The following is a 21,164-nucleotide window of genomic DNA, read 5'->3' on the forward strand; positions in this document are numbered from 1 at the left end:
TTAATATTTTAAATATTTTGATAAATATAATGAGTTCAACTTATTTATGTAGAATAGTGTTATAGCTACAAAGATATTTAGAATAGTGCTACTCATAATTTGATTTGTAATATTTAAATTTTAAGATTTGTCTTTTAAATCAAATTATATTACATAGATGTATATAGTATAAAGACTTTTAAATAAAATTATATTATAATTTAAGATAACACATCAAACTATATTAATTTATAAATTTAATTTTATATAAAAAAATTAACTGAAATATTTATAATTAATGTTTGACGCAAGTATAGGCCTTTTGATTTCACATATAAGATGAGATAAAAATTGAAAGTTTAATAAATATTGTTAGAATATAATTTTTTTAATATGATTTTAGTTTTGAGATTTAAAAAAATTAAATTTTGTTATTTTATTTTACATGAAAATTTGAAAACATTGTAATGATTATATGAGATAAGATGATATAGTTTAAACTGTATAACCAAACTAGGCCTAACTCTTTTATTTTCAGATGCGGTTTGGATAGTGAGTTGAGATGAAAATCAAAAGTTAAATAAAATATTGTTAGAATATTATTTTTTAATATTATTATTATTTTAAAATTTTAAAAAATTGAATTATTTATTATATTTTGTATGAGAATTTAAAAATATTATAGAGCTAGTTCAAAATTGTGTTTTAATTTTTTTTTAAATTTTTTATTCATATTTTTTTTTATCATTTTAAACATTTAAGAAAAATATATAAAATAATATCAATACACTAACAGTTATTTTTTTAACTATTAAGTAAAAATATATATATATATATTTATATATATAAGATATCAAAATGAGAGAATAAATAAAATAAAAAAGTAACATTTTTCAAAATTATAAATTATAATGATAAGATGACATGAATTTCTGTCAAACTTTAGATATGTTTGAGAGGTGAGATATAAATTTTATATTTTATTTGAAAGTTTAAAATATTATGTTTTAATATTATTATTATTTTAGAATTTAAAAAAATTAAATTGTTTGTTATATTTTATATAAAAATTTTAAAAAGATGTAACGATGGGATAGAATTTTCCCGCTAATCCACGTTATTGCAATTTCCGTCCCCAACCAGTTCAAGTAATCCCAACCTCCAAGCCAAACCAAATCAAAGCCATAAGTCCCATACCACCCAAACACCCCCGAATCGCCACCTCCCAAAGTGCCGTACACTGGTGCCTCTGACCGACTCACACCAGATCTTGAGAATTGAATCCCCGCCTCCGCCTCTTCTCCCACGTTCTCTCTCTCCAAGCTCGGGTCATCGGTGAACTCGATCCAAACCTGATAATTATCCATGGGCGTGCCCGCGTTTTATCGGTGGCTGGCTGACCGGTATCCTCAGTCTATGGTTGACGTGACCGAGGAGGAACCGGCCGACGAGACTGGTGTCGACGTGTCGAAACCTAACCCCAATGGCATGGAGTTCGATAACTTGTACTTGGACATGAATGGGATCATTCACCCTTGCTTCCACCCCGAGGGCAAGGTATTCGTTTCAAAATTTCCAAGTCAAATTGCTTGGACGAGTTTCATTGCTTTTCAGTATACTTAAGAGTGCGAAAGGTAGAGAGTGAATGAGATATAAAATTTAGTGTAGAGGGTTTTTTTTAGCTCGGTTCGAAATCCGTTGAGCGAATTTTGACTTATATAATTGAATTTAATTCAGAGGAGAGATTTTTAGCTTCAATTTCACACTATGGGAATTCTATTGTTCTTGTTTTATTTGTTGCCTTCTTCAAGACATCTTTCATTCAAAAAAAGAAGAAGATGAGAAAGATGAAATCAACATGATTTTACAAATTTTAGCTATATGTATATGTTTGGAGGAACTGGAATGACAGAAGCCGAGGATTCTGTAATCACGTTATTCGAGATATGGCAAAATTTAATCCCTACTCCTGAGGTTTCGTCGAATTAAATGGGCCTTTTGGATTTGGCTTTCAGTGTGGAACCTAAAGCTTAAAATGTGGTCGTGTTTATATAAACGTTCAACTGAGCCCTAGTGGTAATTTCTTGGATCGGGCGCGCGAAACTTTTAATGCTATTATAATTAATTTGAATGTTTAAATTTGTGACAACGAAATCAAAATGATATGCTGTAAGTTGTTGTGCATGCAAATAAATATTTAGAAGCAGGTAGATGTTCAGAAGAGATGTGTATAGCATTGTTCCTGTTTCTAGAACTCTGGGTACGTTTGGTAAATGAGATGAGACGAGAAATTCTCAAAACTTCTCACAATTTTCTTCCCAAATTTTACTAAAACACAAAATACTTTTCAATTTCAAATCTTCAACTTTTTCATCTAATTAATATATAATCATTACAACTTTTACAAACTTCAAAACAAAACAAAAAAATCAGTACAACTTTTTTAAACTTCAAAACAAAAATAATATTCAAACAAATTTTTAAACTTATAATATTTTTATTCAACTTTTTTTCTCTCTTTTCCCAAAACCTAATAAAATATTTTAATTCAAACCATTTCACTACTTTTCATAGATCATTTCATTACTATTCATAGAATTCTGAGATACTCCATGTGTCCAAACGAGCCCTTACATGCTTGACAACCTCAACTCACTAACAAGTCAGTTCAAAATGATAGTTGGTTAACATATTTATACTCTGTTCATGCAGCCTCCACCTACCACCTATGATGATGTATTCAAATCAATATTTGGTTATATCGACCATCTCTTCTCATTAGTTCGCCCAAGGAAGCTTCTTTATTTGGCAATTGGTGAGCCATATTAATGATGCCTTATCCATGTTTATTTTCATCAAACTAGAAACAGATTTGGTAACTCTGACTGATGTAGATGGGGTTGCGCCAAGAGCTAAGATGAATCAACAACGTTCTCGGCGTTTCAGAGCCGCAAAGGATGCATCCGAGGCAGTAAGATATTTCTCATGCTATTGAAATGGCTTCTAATAATCATGTATGCGAATTTATTGTTTTTAAATCTGAAATGCTAGGAAGCTGAAGAGGAAAGGTTGAGGAAAGAATTTGAGGCTGAGGGGAGAAGTTTGATCCCTAAAGAAAAGCCTGAAACTTCTGATTCAAATGTTATTACTCCCGGAACTCAGTTTATGGCAGTGCTTTCGGTAGCACTTCAGTACTATATACAATCTAGGTTGAACCACAACCATGGTTGGCAGTATACGAAGGTGTGATTGATTTATCCTACATGGTTCCTTGTCTCCCTATCGTTCGTGATTGGACCATTACCTGTCTGTGGAGTAAACCCTTTTGTATCTTGTTCTCCAAAATACTTTTGGTTTTCAGGATACTTTGTCTCTCTAAATTTATTTATGGGGCTGCATTGGTAATTGTTTGAAGGTTATTCTTTCTGATTCAAATGTACCGGGTGAGGGTGAACACAAAATAATGTCATACATTCGATCCCAGCGTGACATTCCTGGTTCCAATCCAAACACCCGCCATTGTCTATATGGTCTGGTGAGTACTTTTAGAACTTCCTGCTTTTTTTTTTTTTCGTCTTTTCTAATTTTGACACTATTTTTGGTTCTTTTATCAGGATGCTGATCTGATTATGCTATCATTAGCTACACATGAGGTTCATTTTTCAATATTGAGAGAGGTCTGTTGCTCATGTCTCAGAACTCTCTTGATGACATTAATTAGGTTATTGGTAGTGGTTGATTTTCCGAGTTTGCAGGTGGTTACACTGCCTGGGCATCAGGAAAAATGTTTTCTTTGTGGTCAAGTTGGTCATCTGGCTGCTGAATGTCGTGGTAGGCCAGGCAATAAAGCTATAGATCAGAATGCAGTAGACGATGCCCCAATTCACAAGATGAAATATCAGGTTGGAGAATCGTAAGCTTGCCTTCAAATTTCTGCAAATATTAAAGATTTTCATATTTTGGTTGTCTTTTTATATCTAAAGCCTTTCATTGTGTTGGCAGTTCCTCAACCTATGGGTGTTACGAGAATATCTGCAATATGATTTGGACATTCCCAACCCTCCATTTCAGATTAACTTTGAACGAATTTTGGATGATTTTGTATTTCTGTGCTTTTTTGTTGGCAATGACTTTCTTCCACATATGCCGACATTGGAGATCAGGGAGGTACATTGGTGCAAGTCAGTTTGATGTGTTAATTTGTTGCAAGTTAAAGATGTGCTCAAGTTCTCACATTTTTTCTTCTTAAATAGTAAAGCAATAAATATTTTTCATCCACAGTTCAAGAAACTTGATCAAGAAATGCGCATTCTTTAATCATCTTCAAAAAATTTGACTGACTTTAGAAAAACCCATTATGGTTTTATTATGTTTTTTTTTTCACTTCTTTTAGTCCAAATTAATATTATTTTTTCTTACACTTCAGGGGGCTATAAATTTACTGATGCATGTTTATAGAACTGAGTTTTCTGCTATGGGTGGTTATCTTACTGATGCGGGTGAGGTAATTTCTCTTTTTTAAATGATCTATTTGTCTGTTGTTCACTGTTCCAAATGATTCTTTCATGCTTTTTGGGGCATGTGTGCTGTGCGTGAGAACATCTTTATGCTTTTATATGGTGACTACTGAATGGGGGTTTTTACAAATCAAAATAGCTTCAAGTAGTGGCTATTAAATGAAAATTTTGTTTATTTTAAAAAAGACAAATGAATTTAAAAGTTAAAACATTAAGGTTTGACCTTCTTACTTGGTAGCAATCCAAAATCCCACCAAATGCAAGCCTCAAGTACATTTAATAAAGCCAGATCATGCAATGGAAGATTTTTTCATTTTCTCTAAAGCCTAATCATCCGATGAAAAATCTTTGAAAAGTTAAAGGCCCCTGGCCCAGATGGTTTCTCTATGGCCCTATTTCAAGTATGCTGGTATGTGATTAGAGAAGATATTATGCGAGTGTTTCACAATCTTCATGCCAGCTATCAATTTAAAGAAAATGCCTCAATGCTACCTTCATTGCCCTTATACTGAAAAAGCTAATGGCTGTGGATCTTATAGATTATGCAAAGTGGACATTGAGAAGGACTGTGATCATGTCAATCTGGAATTCCTTTTATACTTACTGAGACAGTGTATTTATACGTTGTATAGAACTCAAATGCTTTTGGGGGAATAATGACAATCTTGGATTGCGCATTGTATTTCTATGGTGTGCTTCTCGGTGTTAGCGAATGGCATTCCCTCTGGTTTCAGTAGCAACTCTTGTGGCTGGTGAGAAAGAGATCCATTGTCATAGTAAGATGTGATTGGTGTTTGTTGAAGGGGGTTTTATTTCAGGTTTTCTTGTGGGGCTTGGAAATGCTCATCTTCTGTATGCAGATGATACTTTGGAGGCTTTCTATCAATAAACTTGCTTATTGATAAAAAAAAAAAAAAAACTTTGGTGTTGTGGCTAACCTGAATCACCGTCACTGTTTGCAAGCTTTATTCCTGTATTCTGAGGCAATTTTTACATGGAATATTAATTTGGCTAAATCAAAACTAGTCCCAATGGGTCATGCTGACAATGTGGAGAGTTTGGAAGGTATTCAGAAATGCAAGGCGTCTTCCTTGCTGAGTATCTTGGCCTCCTTTTAAGAGTCGCTTTCAAGGCAAAGGCAATTTGGGATGAATTTATAGAGAAGGTTGCTTTTCAGGTGGCCGGTTGGAAGCAGATGTATTTGCCCAAATGTGATAGGATTGTTGATTAAAAAGCACTCTTTCGAACTTGCCTATGTATTTCATGTCCTTTTTTCCACTCTCTTCTAGTGTGGTTAATTGCATTGGGAAGCTCCAATGAGACTTCCTTTAGGGGTCTAAGGGAAGAGGTAAAGTATCACTTGGTTTGTTGAGCCAAGATATGTTCTCTGATTTTTGAGTATGGGTTGGGGGTTCAAAATGCAGTCTAGTTTAACTGTGCATTGCTGGGGAAGTGGCTTTGGCATTACTAGTAGTGGATACTAAATTCCAGTAAGACTCTGGTACAATTTACAATGTGGTGATAGGGCCCTAACGGAAGTTTTCCCGGATATGTGCAGTGTTGCTAGTACCAAGGATACTTCAATAGCGATTAATTTGGGGATTTACAGTGATTCTCCTCAGTGGAATAGAAGCTTCATCAGAGTAGCTCGTGATTTGGAGGTGGATGCTATTAGTGGATTTTTTAATATGTTATATTCCTTAGATTGAAAAGAGGAGTTGAAGACAAGTTTCTTTAGGCCTTGGCTAGATGAGGAATGTTCAATGTTTGTCCTCTTTATAGTTTCCTTATTATTGTGATAGTAGCCCATTTCCTTGGAAGAATATTTGGATAACAAAGGTTCCTTTAGAGCCACATTCTTTGCTTGGATGGCCTGTCTAGAGAAGATTCTCACCGTGGATGATTTAAGTAAGAGACACATTGTTGTAATCAATTGGTGCCATATGTGTACGAGGACTTGGAATTATGTTGATCATCTTCTACCTCATCGTGAGACTATAAGTGCAATGTGGAGGGACTTCTTCAGTCGGGTTGGATTGTTTTGGATCATGCCCGGAAGAGTTATGATCAATTTTATTCCTAGAGAGGTATGGAAGATGGTTGCTACTTGCCTCATTTGGTGCATTTGGAAGGAAATAAATGACAAAACTATAAGGACCATGGAAGGATGTTGGAGGACCTTAAATTTTTTTTTTTTTTTAATCAATCCCCAAGTACAAAAGAGGTATACCAGTGACACCTATCTAGAAGGAGAAAAGGATACAAGAAAATCATGTAGAATTAATACATTGAAGTCTATACAAGCTGTTGTGTTTTTTAATAAAGCATTCTTACTTAAAAAAAAAAAACAAAGATCCCTTAAATACATTAGATAGATGTTGTTTTTTTCTAATGTTTGTGGATGGCTACGCAGGCATATCCCATCATGTTAACGATGCTTAGAAAGAAGCTTGTGCAATGGCTGTCCTGCTTATGTTTGTTTTTTTAAAGTAGTCCTGCATATGGTTTTCTGTTCTGATTCGTAAGGTTCTTACTTTTTGGAGGCATGTGAGCAATGAGAATCGAGATCCAAATATTATAGGGTGTATCAATTAGAAATAGATGGTTTGGAGCAATTTCAGATAGCAACATTAATAGATTCTTGGTGCTCTTATGTTTGATGGAGATCTTTTATTCGTAACTTACCATTTTTTTACAATTTTTATTTATAATGGCCTTGCTTCGTTAAAATTGGGCTTGGGCTTACTCTAGATTACAACTTTGATTTTCTGTGCAATCCTTTCTCTCACAGTGTGTGCCCTCTTCTCTCAAAAGGATTCTTTTTCCTTTTTGGGTTGTGAAAGTTCTATGCGAATAGATAAGGTAAAAGCAAATAAAAATTTTTGTGGTGTAGGCTTTAGTCGAATAGTTCAGCAACAGAGTGGACTGGGTTTGGGCCACTGAAAAAGTGGTTGGGGCCATACTTTAATATTGTTTTCAATGCCCCATTTCTGCTTGTGCTAGGGTTGGCCTGCAACTTTAATGTTATGGACTACCATTGGCCAGCTTTATATGTGGCCGACCTGGCCCATTCTGATATATTCCACTATATTTATTCATTGGACTGTTGAAAATTTGGCCTTTATGATTATTCTACAAGAAACTTCTTTCTTCTTGTGCTTTTGAATGGTATTTATCATCAACATTGTCGTAGCAGTTGTCTTCATTGATTTTTTGTTCTTTCTTTTATAGGTAAAATAAAATTTTGTTGTTCCTTGTTTTCATGACTTATGATTTGCTACAGGTTTCATGCATTCATGTTGCCATTCTTTTGTTGTTGGAATTTTGCAAATTTCTTTTAATTAAGAGATGGTGTCAGGTTGGCAGCCATGCCGTTTTTGGCTGACATACTACCTGTCTATCATTTTATATCTCCAGGTTTTTCTAGATAAAGTAGAACATTTTATCCAGTGTGTTGCTGTTTATGAAGATCAAATCTTTCAGAAGCGGGCTCGAATTCAGCAGGTATTTTGCTTTCTCCATGTTTCTACTCATATGATCATCACTTTTGTTTCCCCACCCATTGGATGGTCACGATAGTAGTTGTTTTTTAAGCATGATTTATATATCTTTTCCTATTTCTGGCTAGGTTGCTCCTCTTGTTTACATCCTGTGTACTTGGATTGAGCCTCTTGCACTTTTTAATGAAATTTTTATTACTCGTAAAAAAAGATTTTGGCATGATTTTTATCCTCAGTAACGTCTACATTTACAGATTCTTGTATATGGTTCAGCAAGAGTACCATACTTTAAGTGCTTCTATATATATAATCATATGATGTTTTGATAGGTATATGATTGTATGGTGTTTAAACTATTTATTCCTTTTCTCTGGATGTTGACTATTATTTATTTGTTCAGGGCACTATCTTTTCTTGCATGTTTGAACTGTCTTGTCCAAAGTTTTGAAGGTTGTAACAAATAGCATTTTGAGTGCTTGGTGATTGTTTGACGCATGGTGTTGTGTTAATCTGCAAATACTTTCTTTGCCATGCATGTGTTATATGGCCCAATAAAAAAAGGAAGGCTTTTTAGAACTTATATAACACTTGTTTTAAAGGTGTGTAGAGCATATAATTGGAAGTAATTTAATCAACTTTTGCTGCATTTTGCATTTCGTCTGGTGGTATTATTCTCCCTTCAGGTGTGGTGGGTCCCAAGTTAGATTCTGGGAGTACCCCATTGAGTGGCTGACATGAAGGGAGTCACTCTAACTAGAGGTGAAGGGGTGTTCATGTAACTTATTCCAAGTAGTTCTGTAGCTGTGGAATAACGTTGATGACCAAAGATCTAAGCCATATAGGATATGTACCATCAAATTTTCATTTGTATATACTTGTGTTATGAAATCTCAGCCACATAAATTTAGTTGAATGGTCATGATCTTGTATAGATGGATGCATCTGCAATATTTTAGGACTTGTTCGGCCAATCACCTATTCAACTTACCATCATGAGATGATCCAAAGGAGGATTTCTAAATTAATTTATGGAATCTTGGCTAAGTGGGCCACTTTTATGGAAGTTTTTGGCAACCAGTCAGTTATTGTTTAAACCATCACCTCTTATTAAGCCACGGATGATTGGCCTCATATTTTTTCACAGATTTTGGATTCTTTTGCAATGTGTATAAACATGTAAATTACTTTTTTAGTGCCAATATGGAATTAGACTAGTTTTGTGCTTCTTAACCTACAGGTTTCGTCAATAAGTTCTCGTTTTCAAGAAGTGGAATAATAAGAATTGGCTGAGAATTAATGTTTATGATTTATTGCAGTCTTATGAGAATAATGAAGAGATGAGACTTAGATCGAGAAGGGAGTCTTCTGAACAGCTACAGGCACCAGTGGTAGACAAGGTCTGCGGTCTAACATCCATAACAGACCTTTTGTGTTAATGTGTATCTGGAAACTGGTGGACTCTTGAGTTTTTTGGCATATTAACTTGCTGAGGCTTTGTACCAATTAAGTTCAAACAATTATTAGGTGCATGCTTATGTCTGTCAGCTATGGAAGTTCGATGTAGGTTTTTTTCCCCAGTAATAGAAGGCTCCTTGAAAAGGGAAATTGATGTGGGTAGAATTTTGTCTAATTCAAACGAGGAAGAAGTTTGTTGTCATAAAGCAAGGACAGTTAAGAAAACTGATTGAAAGTCCCTGGAGCATAAGGAGCCTTGTCTATTGGATAAAATTATAAAGTTGATGTTGCACATCTATAATTTTCCACATCAATTATGACTTATTAAAAAAAAAAATTCCACATCAATTTTAAATTCTTGGTGTCATTCAGTAATATTTTAAAAATTCAAAGTAAAGTAGCTTTGCTTATATGTATTTAAACTAAACTTTTCTTTGATTATTATTTGAAATAAATAGAATAAAGAGAAGAGAATCGTTCATATATGGATTTGAAACTGAACATTAGAAATCTCTATCATTCCACAAGCTTATGTGAGTTGTCGTTGATGTTGTCTATAGTAAGTAACTAGGGATTTGATCTTTTGGCTGAAAGGATGAATATAATTGAAAAATATCAATATGATTTATCCTCTCATTCATCCTTTACAGGCATATCCCCAAAATCTTTTTTGATCGAAACATATCCCCAAAATCTGAAGCCTATTTGTTTTATTCTCTCTCTTTACCATGTCAGTTATGTGGAAAATCTTTGTGCTGCTTATCATCTTGGATGATGGGGTTCATTTAAACATTTTGATGCTCTGTCCGCTGTGGTTCCAAGTTAACTTTAAATGATAGGAAAATGCCGGTTCCCTTCCTTCACTAGCAATTTATTTCAATCTTTCATCTTGTACAGTTCCTTTTAATGTTGTTTGGTGTCCATATGGTACAAGTTTGTTTTGTGCCATTGCTATGCTTCAAGTTTGATATATTGCTGTTTCTCCTTTAGACAATTGTTTTTTTACGAGTCTTCACATTAGACATTTGTATCAACTGGATTCCACTTTGACCATAAGCCTTTAAAAGAAAATAGCCAAGAACAACCTAGAATCCAGTGATTGAGAATGGTATTATTGTGAGCGATTTTTCCAGTGTTTTAATTTTAATTTGCTCTTTCATCAGGTCAAGCTGGGGGAGCCAGGATACAAAGAAAGGTATTATGCCGAGAAATTTAATGTATCAGACCTGGAGGAAATTGACAGAGTTAAAAAAGACTTGGTAAGTTTTAGGCACACTTACGATTAGCCATTACAATCAATTATCTTTTGGGGGTGAATATAAGTTATCTGTCTAAATCAATACCCATGGTTGGATCACCGTATATGTATAACCCACATAGAGGGGGGTTAGCTTCTAAAGGTAGTCAAGGGTGTTAAGTCCTACATTTGCTACTTACTAGGTGAAACTGGGTTTCATTAGTGTTCTAGGGGAAATGCAAGAAGCTTTGAAGATTGTGAGCGGTAAATGGAAAAGCTTAGAACCTTCTTCTTTAACACTTTATTCCATTGGTCAATTGTAATAGATTTCAATGGTTTGAATCTCCATGACCCTCTTGTATCTCTAGACAATCATGACTAGGTGTTACATTTGCATGTCCCGTATACTTGGGCTATGCTTATTTCTGTCAATGAACTTGCTTACTGATAAAAAAAATTAGCGTAGGGAAGTTAAATTGACTAGTCTTTTTGGGTTATAGCACATATGTAGTAGCACTTTCTTCTGTTTTTTTTGATAGGTAAAGCTCTTTCTCCAAGTCGTTACATGTTGCATATAGTATCATAGCTACCTACTTATAAATAAGGGTATCAGAGCTACCCAGTAAGGCTAGCCATTTGATACTGGAGCATTGCATGACACAGCCTTGACGAGAACGTCAGTAAAGGACACTCCAAAGAAGAAAATCGTTGGTACTATCTGACCATGATGAAAGCGTGGACCATGACTTATTTTAGTACCCCTAGGAAGGCGGTGAATGTGATCCCAAATTTCTAGAGTACAAGTCATATACGAGCTTGTACTCTAGAAGGACTAATCAATGTTAAAATTAAAGCCCATTGAGATCATTACAATTTATTTTTTGATCGGTAAATCATTACAATTTATGATAATAGGAAGAAGAAAAATAAGAAAGAAAAAGGTATGGGGTGCAGAGACACCAAACTCTTATTGGCAGCTCCATTTGGATGCTGAAGGAAGTCATTCAATTGCAATGTGCACATTGATGCAAATCAAGTTCAGCTTTTTCATCTAGATTTCTAACTTGGCCTTTGGTTAATTCATATTGTAATCGATATACTGATGGTTTTGATAGAAAAGTCTGGCCCAAATTGTGTTTCTATGTTAATCCTGGGTAATTTTTTTTCATAGTATGTTTAGTTATTAGCATATATACTATGAATGGTGCCTTTATCATTTTCTGGTCACCTGGGCTTACTGCTTTCTTTTCAGGTTTTGAAGTATGTGGAAGGTTTATGTTGGGTCTGCCGGTATTACTACCAAGGCGTTTGCTCCTGGCAATGGTCATTACAGTTTTTCTCTTCTTTTATTTTTGTTTTTGGTTGGAAAGTTATATATGCACATAATGAGTTTTGAATTTCCAACCTACACTTCACCCTATTATTATGGAGAGGAGGTGCCATTTGAGCCACAACTAATTTGCAATTCATAGTGGAAGTTTAGGCTTCCTTCCACCCGTTATTGTTAAATAAATTTAATTAGGATAAACAAAGATAGATTGATACATTCTTAAAAGCTATATAACAGTCATGAGGTTTTGTAGTAAAAGCAAGCTGCTGTTGTTGGCAGGAATAGGAGAAAATTGACTTGAAAGACTTTGCCATTGGTTCATTTTTAAAAACTAAAAAATGAGATAATTTATGTACTCTATAGGGTTTTTTTTTTGAAGGTTTTGGCCCAGAGTGTGTAGGTATGATTTTCCGAATGATTAAATCATGTTGGTTTTCAGCTATGTTGAATTCACCATCTAAAGACTCTCTCTCTCTCTCTCTTATCACACACACACACACACACACACACTCCCTCCTCTCTGTAAGACATAGGATGTTATCCTCTTCAAGCCATTGCAACTTGCATATAATGGTATGCAAGTTATAACTTGTATGTGATACTCTCCTCATTGTGGTTCTTTCTCATAACTTTCATATATGTACTACCTCTTTTCAGGTTTTATCCTTACCATTATGCTCCTTTTGCATCTGATCTCAAAGATCTTATTGATTTGGAAATAACTTTTTTCCCGGGGGAGCCATTTAAACCTTTTGATCAGCTCATGGGAACCCTGCCAGCAGCAAGGTTTTTGTTTTTCTTTCTTTTTTATTTTAAATAAATTTATTGAGTTATATTGACATTTGAGTTCATTAAAGATGTAATATCTATCTGGTTGATTTTCTCTTTGTTGTCTATGGTTGATAAACTTCTTAGTTTTATGTTACAGTTCAAGTGCTTTGCCGGAAAAATACAGAAAGTTGATGACTGACCCATCATCACCAATACTTGAATTCTATCCTTCTGGTAAGATTGATTGTTATGAAGTTCAATTGGTAAAATTTGTAGCTTTTTCAATATTAATCTGCTTCTTTGTGGACAGAATTTGAGGTTGACATGAATGGCAAGCGCTTTGCATGGCAGGTAGCTTCTTGTCTGTTATTATAATTTGATAGTTTTTTTTCTATCCTTATTTGCAAAGTGATTGAAGTTATGTTGAGTGTACGTTATGGAAAACAGGGTGTTGTCAAGTTGCCATTCATTGATGAGAGGAAGTTGGTTGCTGCAACAAAGAAGCTTGAAGTCACCTTATCGGTCTGTAATAAGGGATTGCTTATATCGATTTTTAAAAATATTTATATATACTTGGTTTGTTTCTTTCTGAACAAGTTTAGTGAATCTTGTTGATGAAAAACTTTTCTTTCCCCCCTAATATGCAAGTAAATAAATCATTTTTTGATGATGAAGTAAATAAATCATTAACAAAAGCTCATGTTTTGGGCTCTATCCAGTGTAGTTCTACTGGATGCAAATTGTTAGAAATTGTGCAATTAAGGTTATATTTGGTTTGAAGGAGTTGTGAATCCCACTGCTTTATTATTTTCCTGCAGCTGACACTCATACGAGTTTCATCCTGTACTTTTAACAAGATAATGCATCATAGGAAAGTTGAGGCTTTTTCCACTAACTTCTCTTGTAAACCAAGGGACAATGCAAAACCAATTTTATTTTTCCTTTCAGTTCCCCTTGGATCAGTTTTCTTGAGATCCACTTTCCTTTAGAATGTTGTATGAAGCATAAGGTTTTATAAAGGGAAAACATATTATTTCATTTGATTTGTATGGACAGAGAAGAAAATGCTCTCAATTTTTTGTACTGGCAAAAAAAGAAAAAAATTATGTACAGAGGTACGAGCTTTAAAATTTCAGTCCTTTTGGTTTCTTTGAAAATTAGACTCGTGCATTCCTCGAAACAAATTAATCTGTTCAGATCTGATTTTGATTTTGGTGTGGGGAGAGGAATTTGTTCCATCAAAGACTTCTGTTGTTTTGAACATAGCCTAGAGTGCATCTAGACATGCCTTGAAAAAAAATAAAGGACAGCGTTCTGTTTAACTCTACTAATTTTTTTTTATAAGTAAACTCTCTACTATTTTTGGGCATAAACTTCTTTGTCTATCTCCTGGTTGTTTAATTTTCTTGCTATTGTTAATCTTTATCTCATTCTTGCTTTCTTTTCTGAAAATATGGAGGAATGTATTATAGGTTTTTTAACTTCTGCGGAGGTTCTTGAAAATTTTTATTATTTCATGCAGTAGTATTTATTGGGATTGCTCTGTTGTATTATTTGCTTGTCTAATCAATTTAACTAAGCCATACGGGGACAAATTATTTCCATCCTTTTTCATTTTGTTCATTTGATTCATGATATACGTGCTAATGATAAATTGATATTACTTTTGAACTATTTGTGATGCTGCTGCTTTTCTAAACTGAAATATAGGACCATATGGATCCTATTCATAAGAAGTTCTGAAATGTTTTCAATGGTTTACAACTTCAAATGAACTGTCATTTTATAGTCCCTTACTCTGCACAGATTGTAGCTTCATGCAAGGTGGATAACAATAATTTATGATATCATTAGGGTGCCATTACCAGAAGCACAAACCTTGATGAATTCATCGTATTATTTTTTATATTTGAATCTCAACTGGTATATGCAGGAGGAAGAGAAGGTTCGGAACAGTGTAATGCATGATTTGCTTTATGTACATCCTGCTCATCGTTTGGCTTCACAAATTATCCAGTATTATAGAGTATGCTTTCGGTTACACCCACATGAGAAATTTGTTTGGCTAATTGATGAAAATGCCAGGTTGGTTAATCTCATTATAAGTTAGTTATCTAGTTTCATGAATTATGATCATTTTGCCATGATACAAAGTCACTGCCTTAACTACATGTATCTGTTGTTGACCTTTTGCAGTGGTGGAATGAATGGTTACCTTTGGTTATGTGAGAGAAATAATATAAAAAATGTGGTCCCTTCCCCTGTAAATGGATTGCAAGACCTTGATAATAACCGAGTCATGTAAGTTCTCCTCTTACTATAGTAGTCTGAGATGTTGAAGCTTCATAATTTCTCTCACGTTGCATCTTTTTGGATTGCAGAAATGTAACATTTCTTCATCCTCGAAACCATAAACACATGACAGAGCCTCCAAAGGACGTGGTCATGCCAAAAAAGGTATGTGCATGGACTCTTGCTATTGAAGTTTTTTGTTTATCATTTCTGGGTAGAAAAGTGAAGGACCAAGAGTCCCGTCTTCAATCTTTTGGATGGTCTTTCTTTCTTTCAGTACATGGAAAAAAATGAAGCATAATTGTTCATAAGAAATTAAATCCTTTGCATGTACATAACCTGGAGATTCAATCCTGACCAATAATTTAAAAGATGTCATTCTCATGTGAAGGAATCAACAAGTACAATAGCCTATTCAAATACATGTCCATCATGTTTTTATAATGAATTTAGTGTAGAAAAAAGTTGACGGACATGTAGCTATTGTCCCTGTGGATTCCGTTGTTTGATTGAAGGTAGGGTGATCATGCTTCCTCCTTATATGTTCTCAGCATGGTTGCAGGAATGGTTGGGTTGTGTCAGGTGCTGGGATGATCACATGTTTTTGAAATTTATGCTTCGTATAATTTGTCTGCGCATTTTTTATATCATGATGTTTATTAAATCTGCAGGTTTTAACACCCTTAGATATTAAACCACTCCCTGTGTTATGGCATGAAGAAAATGGTTTTCGGCGGCATCAAGGCAGAGAAAGGTGAGAATGCATTTCCTGAAGCATAGTAAGACTCTCTATATTTTTCTCTTTCAAGCTTTGCTGCCACAAATCTTTGATAACCCAAAGTTGGAGTTCTATTCGAAGCCCATAACTTATTCTTTATAATAAGAATTAGTTCAGCTTGCATTCGAAACCTTAAAAGAGCTTTGGTTTTTGAATCTAATGCTTGGTTATACAGGCCACAAGTCCCTGGAGCAATAGCGGGTCCATTACTGGGAGAAGCAGCACATCGCCTTGTAAAGAACACGCTTAACATAAAAACTAATGGTTCATCCCCTGGATCTTGGGAGCAATCATCATATCAGAACTTTTCAGGCAACCATATGGTCAACAGAACGAGGCCGGTTGGACCCTCTGGGTACCAAAGGGGCTTTACCGAAGACCCAAATTATTACCAAGGACACCACAATAATTTCCAAGGAATGATGGGTAGGCCTAGGTTGCACCTATCAAATGGTGTGCAAGGTGAAAGACAGAATTTTAGGACACAAGATAGATCACAATATCAGGAACAGTCCCGCAATCTGAGGGCTGGGGTATCTGCTTTGACGATAGAAGAAAGTGTGAGAAGCAGACCACCTACAGTGATGTCACCTAGACCAACTGCAATGATATTACCGAGGATGCCAAATTTAGGACACACAACAAATCTACCCAACCAGTTTATGCAGAACACGGGGGCTCCTCCAACACCACCCACAAAGTGGATTAATAAGGCACCAGCTGTAAATGGTGAAATATCTACTAGACAACAAGAAAATGCATCTTGGGGAACATATGAGAAGCAGGTGAAGAAAGTTTATCAGATTAAAAATCGCAGTCCCCAGGATATGCCAGATGCTGGAGACAGTCTCCAGGATATGTCAGGTTATGAAAATTATCTCCAGGATAGGTCATATTCTGGAAACGATTTCCAGACAATGCCAGGTTCTGGACATCAGCAATGATGGTTGTGGTTTGGGTTGATCTTGCCTGTTTTCAGTTTGAGGTATCCCCATGGCAGTATTGTGCTTTTCATCTTTCTATCCTATCAGAAAAAGGTTTCAGCCAGTTGTTGGGATTACAGAGAAGTTTCTTCTCCAATTTGACAGTACATGGAAACATGTACAGTCAATGTACATCATTCCCTTGGTAAGTTCCACTCAATGAATGGTGCATGTTGGCACGTGAGCTGAATATAAAACTTGAGTACATGCAACAGAAAGCTTGGAACAAATGCTTGAAACATTTTCCTAGATACTGGCTTTTATCAATTGGCATGCTTATTAGAAGAGCTACATTAGGATTAGATTATTGCTGGGTTGTTAGAGGAGTTTGAAGTAGACTTGTTGATCGTAGTTGATATAGCATAGGAAGCACTAGTCTGTCATTCTATCTTGGTTTTCTCTGTTCTCACTTTTTGTAATGTTGTAATCAGCCAAAGCACGGAATTGTACATTTCAATCGACAGAGAGACGGACGGATTTGTGTTTTTGTGTATTGGAAGATGTAATCAATGTAATTCTGGATAAATGATGTATTCATTGATTTCTGCTATGAAATTTCATTCTGCCATCTTTCAGTTACATGTAATTCCTGGGATTTTAGGTGCTATTTGGAATAACACTTGAAAAGTTAATCACATGAAGGGGAAAACTGGCTACGCAAGATGACCTTTGCAAATAATGCGAATTAGTTTCTTTATTGATAACACTGTCATGTTATGATGCAAATTAATCCTTGCCTTGTAAGGCTTGACTCCCATTTCGTATTTTACTTGAAAGAATGGTCTGTGCGCTCGGGCTTGAGGTTGAGTTTGATGTTGATGTCAAGCTTTTAGGTTGTAAGCTGCTACGGCTGCCAACAGTTACGTTATGGGGTGCTCGATGTTATTGGTCGGATTCTCACAGAGTTGAGCAGTTCGGACTCCAAGGTTTTGTTTTTTTCTAGTGCCATCCATTTTGATTTATTTATTATCTACCAATATATATACTTTTTCGACGTATTATAACAAACGGCCAGATCTTGGCTCTTAAATCTAATGCTAATGATGGTTTCTTATAGAATGAAAAGCAGGCTGATAAAGGAATTCAAATGAATGGGAAAGCTATAACTGAGGCTTTAGCATATAAATCAGGCATTGAGGGTAGCAGCTTTCCAATGGTTCATGTCGAAACTGATTCCAAACATTTTGACAGAAGTATTAAATCAGTCTTGAGAGACTGTTATAGTCATCGGACATATAACATTTGCTTTCAGCAGATCGCACGTGGCATATTGGGTGGTCGAGGAAAGATCTTGCTCCTAAGCCTGTATAGGCATACCACCCTCAAAGCTATAATTTTCCAATTTGTTCTGCCCAAAGAGAATGCCACAATGGTGCTTTAATAGGTTGGATAATACTAGGCGTATTCCCTCGTGACTCTTGTGACTTTCCATTAAAGAGCATCCAAGGAAATGAGACACAGTTTGTCATATGAAACAGATTGATTTGAAATTCTGGACCCAATCCAACTTTAGACTTCTATGATACCATGCGTTAAGCAACATAAAGTCATTGGCTTCAGCTGGGAAAACCTTACAGCAACTCCTCACTTGCTCCTAAATTTTTAGCTGGAGTTACTTGTAACTCAGCTCACCAGGGGAGCAAACATGATCAATTTTGATTGACAATTGACAATATGCTATTTGATTGGTAAACCTCAAGAGATAAGAGCACAATTCGGTGCTAATGTGGAGAAGTATTAGATTTTAGAACAGGTAATTAGAATAGGGAACAAGACCCCCAACATAGGAAATGTAGTTCTAGTAAAAGCAGAGATATTGCCAGGAAGAAACTAAGAACAAAGAACAAGAAATAGGACCAAGGGGCAATCATTCTTTTATCCTGATTTGATCATTTGTCACAGATGAGAACTTTGGAGAAGTTGCTTTAACTTTAGAATGTGGTGGCTAAAGTGATAGAGTGCTATTGAAGGTTAATGCGATTGACTTGTACACATCAAAAGCAGGACTGTACTCCTAACCATGAGCATTATAACAAAAAGCCTTCCACTAGTTATACTCACAAGATACCAAGGTCCAACTTCTCGTTTTCAATTACTCAATAAAAAACAAGCACCTTGCATTAGTTTGTCACGAATTTCCACAAAGGAAATCTAACATACTTTTCAGCCAATTGCATTACAGTTCTTCAAATACTACGCCCACAATTCATTTGGACAGAGAACTTCATAAAACTAAATATATCATTTGAAGTTATTCAATTAGCCTGAATTATTACATTTCCCCTGAGCAGAAAATAAACAGAAGCACAACACCACCAATATAACTTTTTAAAGGAAAAAGAAAAAAGGAAAGAAAAGAAAAGAAGAAAAGACAGAGAGCTACAAAAACTCTTTACCTATTTCCCTCATTTCTTTCCCTCCCCAATTCCAAACTATTGCAGCCAGTACCCAGACAAGAACAAGACAAAGAAAATCAGCAAGCTCCCATATATAAGAATAGCTTTCTGCCCAGAAGTCAGAGCATTCCCTCCAAGCCCAAACTGCTGGTTCTGCGCAAAACCAGCAATCTCCACACTCTTACTCTCAAAGAAACTCTTGGCCGCCCCACAAGTTGGGCACCTCCAATCCTCAGGCAGCTTATCAAATTGCAAACCTGGCGGTACCGGATATGAAGGGTCTCCCACGGCTTCATCATACTTGTGGCCACAAGACCTACACTCGTAGATACCAGTGTTTAACACTGCAAACTTCTCTTCTAGTCGGCGCTTGTCGAAATTCTCTTGAGGCTCTTGTGGTTCTTCAAGGTCTGAAGAGGGTTGTTGGCTGGAGGTGGGAGTGTCTTCTTTGGAGATATCAATGGAGTGAAGGTTACTAAGTATGTGGGGCTTGTGCAGAAGTGAGAGTTTGGGGAAAACAGGAGAGATGGCGGGGAAATGGGGTTTGGGTTTTGGAGGTGTGGATTGAGGGAAAGAGGTTGAGAGGTGGAAAGAGAAGGTGGGTCTTGTAGTTGCACAAGCCATGAATGATGAGTTTGTGTGTGATGTCTTTCTCTTCTTATGTCTGCAGGAAGCTTTTGGGGGAGTTTTGGGTTAAGAAGATTGTTTCGTTGTTGATTCCTGGTTCTGGGTGGAACCCTGATCAAAGAGATCCATGAAATGGTATATGCTGATTTTGAGTGGGACTGGGTTGGATAAGGTGGAAGAAGTGTCTCAGATTTTACAAGATTTTTATTTTATTTGTTTTAGTAGCCTGTGTTTATTCGTTTCTTTTCTTTTCTTTTTTTTTTTAAAAAAAAAAAGCCTTAAATGCATTGTGAAAACACATGGTTTTTGTTCGAAGATTATACCCAAGTTGGCAAATTATCGTGATTAATAGCAACTTCTGTGAAAGTTTTTTCTCATTTTTCTTGTCCAATAAATTTATTTTAAGAAAATCATGATTCGAGTCATTTATTTTATTTATAAAAAGACGTGAATAATATAATTATTAAAATAAATATGAAACAATTAACGTTATCATTTAAGTTGTTCAATTAAAAACTTAAGTTGTTTTTATCATCACTATAATATGGAAGAAAAATAAGTGATTCAAGATGATATTGACGAGTGAATCTTATAATAAGACGAAGTAAAAAAATGTAATTATTTTAAAAAAGAATAATGATACTCACACAACACGTTTCATAATATATTTTATAATACATATCGTAAAATAAGGATATTTTGATAAAATGATGTTATTTTTACAAATTAGTTTACAAAAATAACCTTTGTAACACATTATTGTGTAAAATATTATGAAAAATGAAAAATTTATCATTTTTCTTAAAAAAAAAAAAGGTATGATGAGAGATATCTGCAAAATACTAAAATGACATTTTTGCCTACAGCTTGTAACCTAAAATTATTTTATTTTATCAAAGGAGACTTTTGTTTCTAGTTGGGGCATGAAAGTAGTAGATTGGGCTTGGCCCAAATTCATCTTCAGATGTGGACCATCAGTTTCAGCCCGGCGGATCGTAATCCAAAGAACATGTTGAGTTTATGTTGATTAAAAAAAAAAAAAAAGTTTAAACAATATAATCCCAGATTTTTAAATCAATAGTCGAAGGTCATTTGATCATGAAAGAAAGCTTTGTTTAGGTGGGGGCATGAGGTAAGATACCGCAGACACATCATTAAAGAAAAAACGAATACTAGGTTATTTTATAGTGAGTTGGTAACAAATAATTAACGATACCGACATCCAAGTTCTCTTACTTAAATAATTCGGATTTAAACACGAAAAAGTAAGCACTTTGCATTATGAAAAATAAAAATGTT

General features: G+C 35.1%; 3 protein-coding genes across 5 annotated transcripts in view; 1 reads left to right on the forward strand and 2 right to left on the reverse strand.

The window, feature by feature from the left end:
• The window catches only part of LOC109004516 (probable disease resistance protein At4g27220), a 963,953-nt gene that overhangs the window by 377,093 nt on the left and 565,696 nt on the right, over positions 1-21,164 (reverse strand). The window lies entirely within an intron of this gene.
• LOC108994257 (5'-3' exoribonuclease 4-like) lies at positions 1,155-17,421 on the forward strand. Of its 2 annotated transcripts, XR_004802255.1 has the most exons (23): positions 1,155-1,536; positions 2,692-2,794; positions 2,874-2,950; positions 3,031-3,222; positions 3,395-3,514; positions 3,594-3,656; positions 3,735-3,881; positions 3,982-4,146; positions 4,406-4,483; positions 7,914-8,000; positions 9,313-9,393; positions 10,615-10,710; positions 11,941-12,011; positions 12,676-12,804; positions 12,947-13,023; positions 13,100-13,140; positions 13,237-13,311; positions 14,723-14,874; positions 14,986-15,090; positions 15,171-15,246; positions 15,753-15,835; positions 16,035-16,987; positions 17,274-17,421. XR_004802255.1 is itself a non-coding variant. In XM_018969388.2 (22 exons), exons 1-22 carry the CDS (start codon positions 1,345-1,347, stop codon positions 16,801-16,803), a joined length of 2,979 nt encoding a protein of 992 aa, XP_018824933.2. In that variant the 5' UTR covers positions 1,155-1,344; the 3' UTR covers positions 16,804-17,421. The 2 variants fall into 2 exon arrangements, 1 of the variants encoding a protein (XP_018824933.2); XM_018969388.2 differs by having other exon boundaries at positions 16,035-17,421.
• On the reverse strand, positions 19,066-20,049 carry LOC108994273 (rubredoxin-like). The gene has a single exon (XM_018969411.2). It carries the CDS (start codon positions 19,860-19,862, stop codon positions 19,275-19,277), a length of 588 nt encoding a protein of 195 aa, XP_018824956.1. The 5' UTR covers positions 19,863-20,049; the 3' UTR covers positions 19,066-19,274.

The sequence above is a fragment of the Juglans regia genome, chromosome 8 (genome assembly GCF_001411555.2).
Source record: "Juglans regia cultivar Chandler chromosome 8, Walnut 2.0, whole genome shotgun sequence".
Classification (NCBI taxonomy): Eukaryota; Viridiplantae; Streptophyta; class Magnoliopsida; order Fagales; family Juglandaceae; genus Juglans; species Juglans regia.

Excerpts from the sequence above, each read along its gene's own strand:
- LOC108994257 (XM_018969388.2), top strand. The coding sequence starts at position 1,345 with ATGGGCGTGCCCGCGTTTTATCGGTGGCTGGCTGACCGGTATCCTCAG. Across the intron at positions 13,024-13,099 it reads ACTTGAATTCTATCCTTCTG|AATTTGAGGTTGACATGAAT; the intron begins GTAAGATTGATT and ends CTTTGTGGACAG. Across the intron at positions 13,141-13,236 it reads GCAAGCGCTTTGCATGGCAG|GGTGTTGTCAAGTTGCCATT; the intron begins GTAGCTTCTTGT and ends TATGGAAAACAG.
- LOC108994273 (XM_018969411.2), bottom strand. The coding sequence starts at position 19,862 with ATGGCTTGTGCAACTACAAGACCCACCTTCTCTTTCCACCTCTCAACC.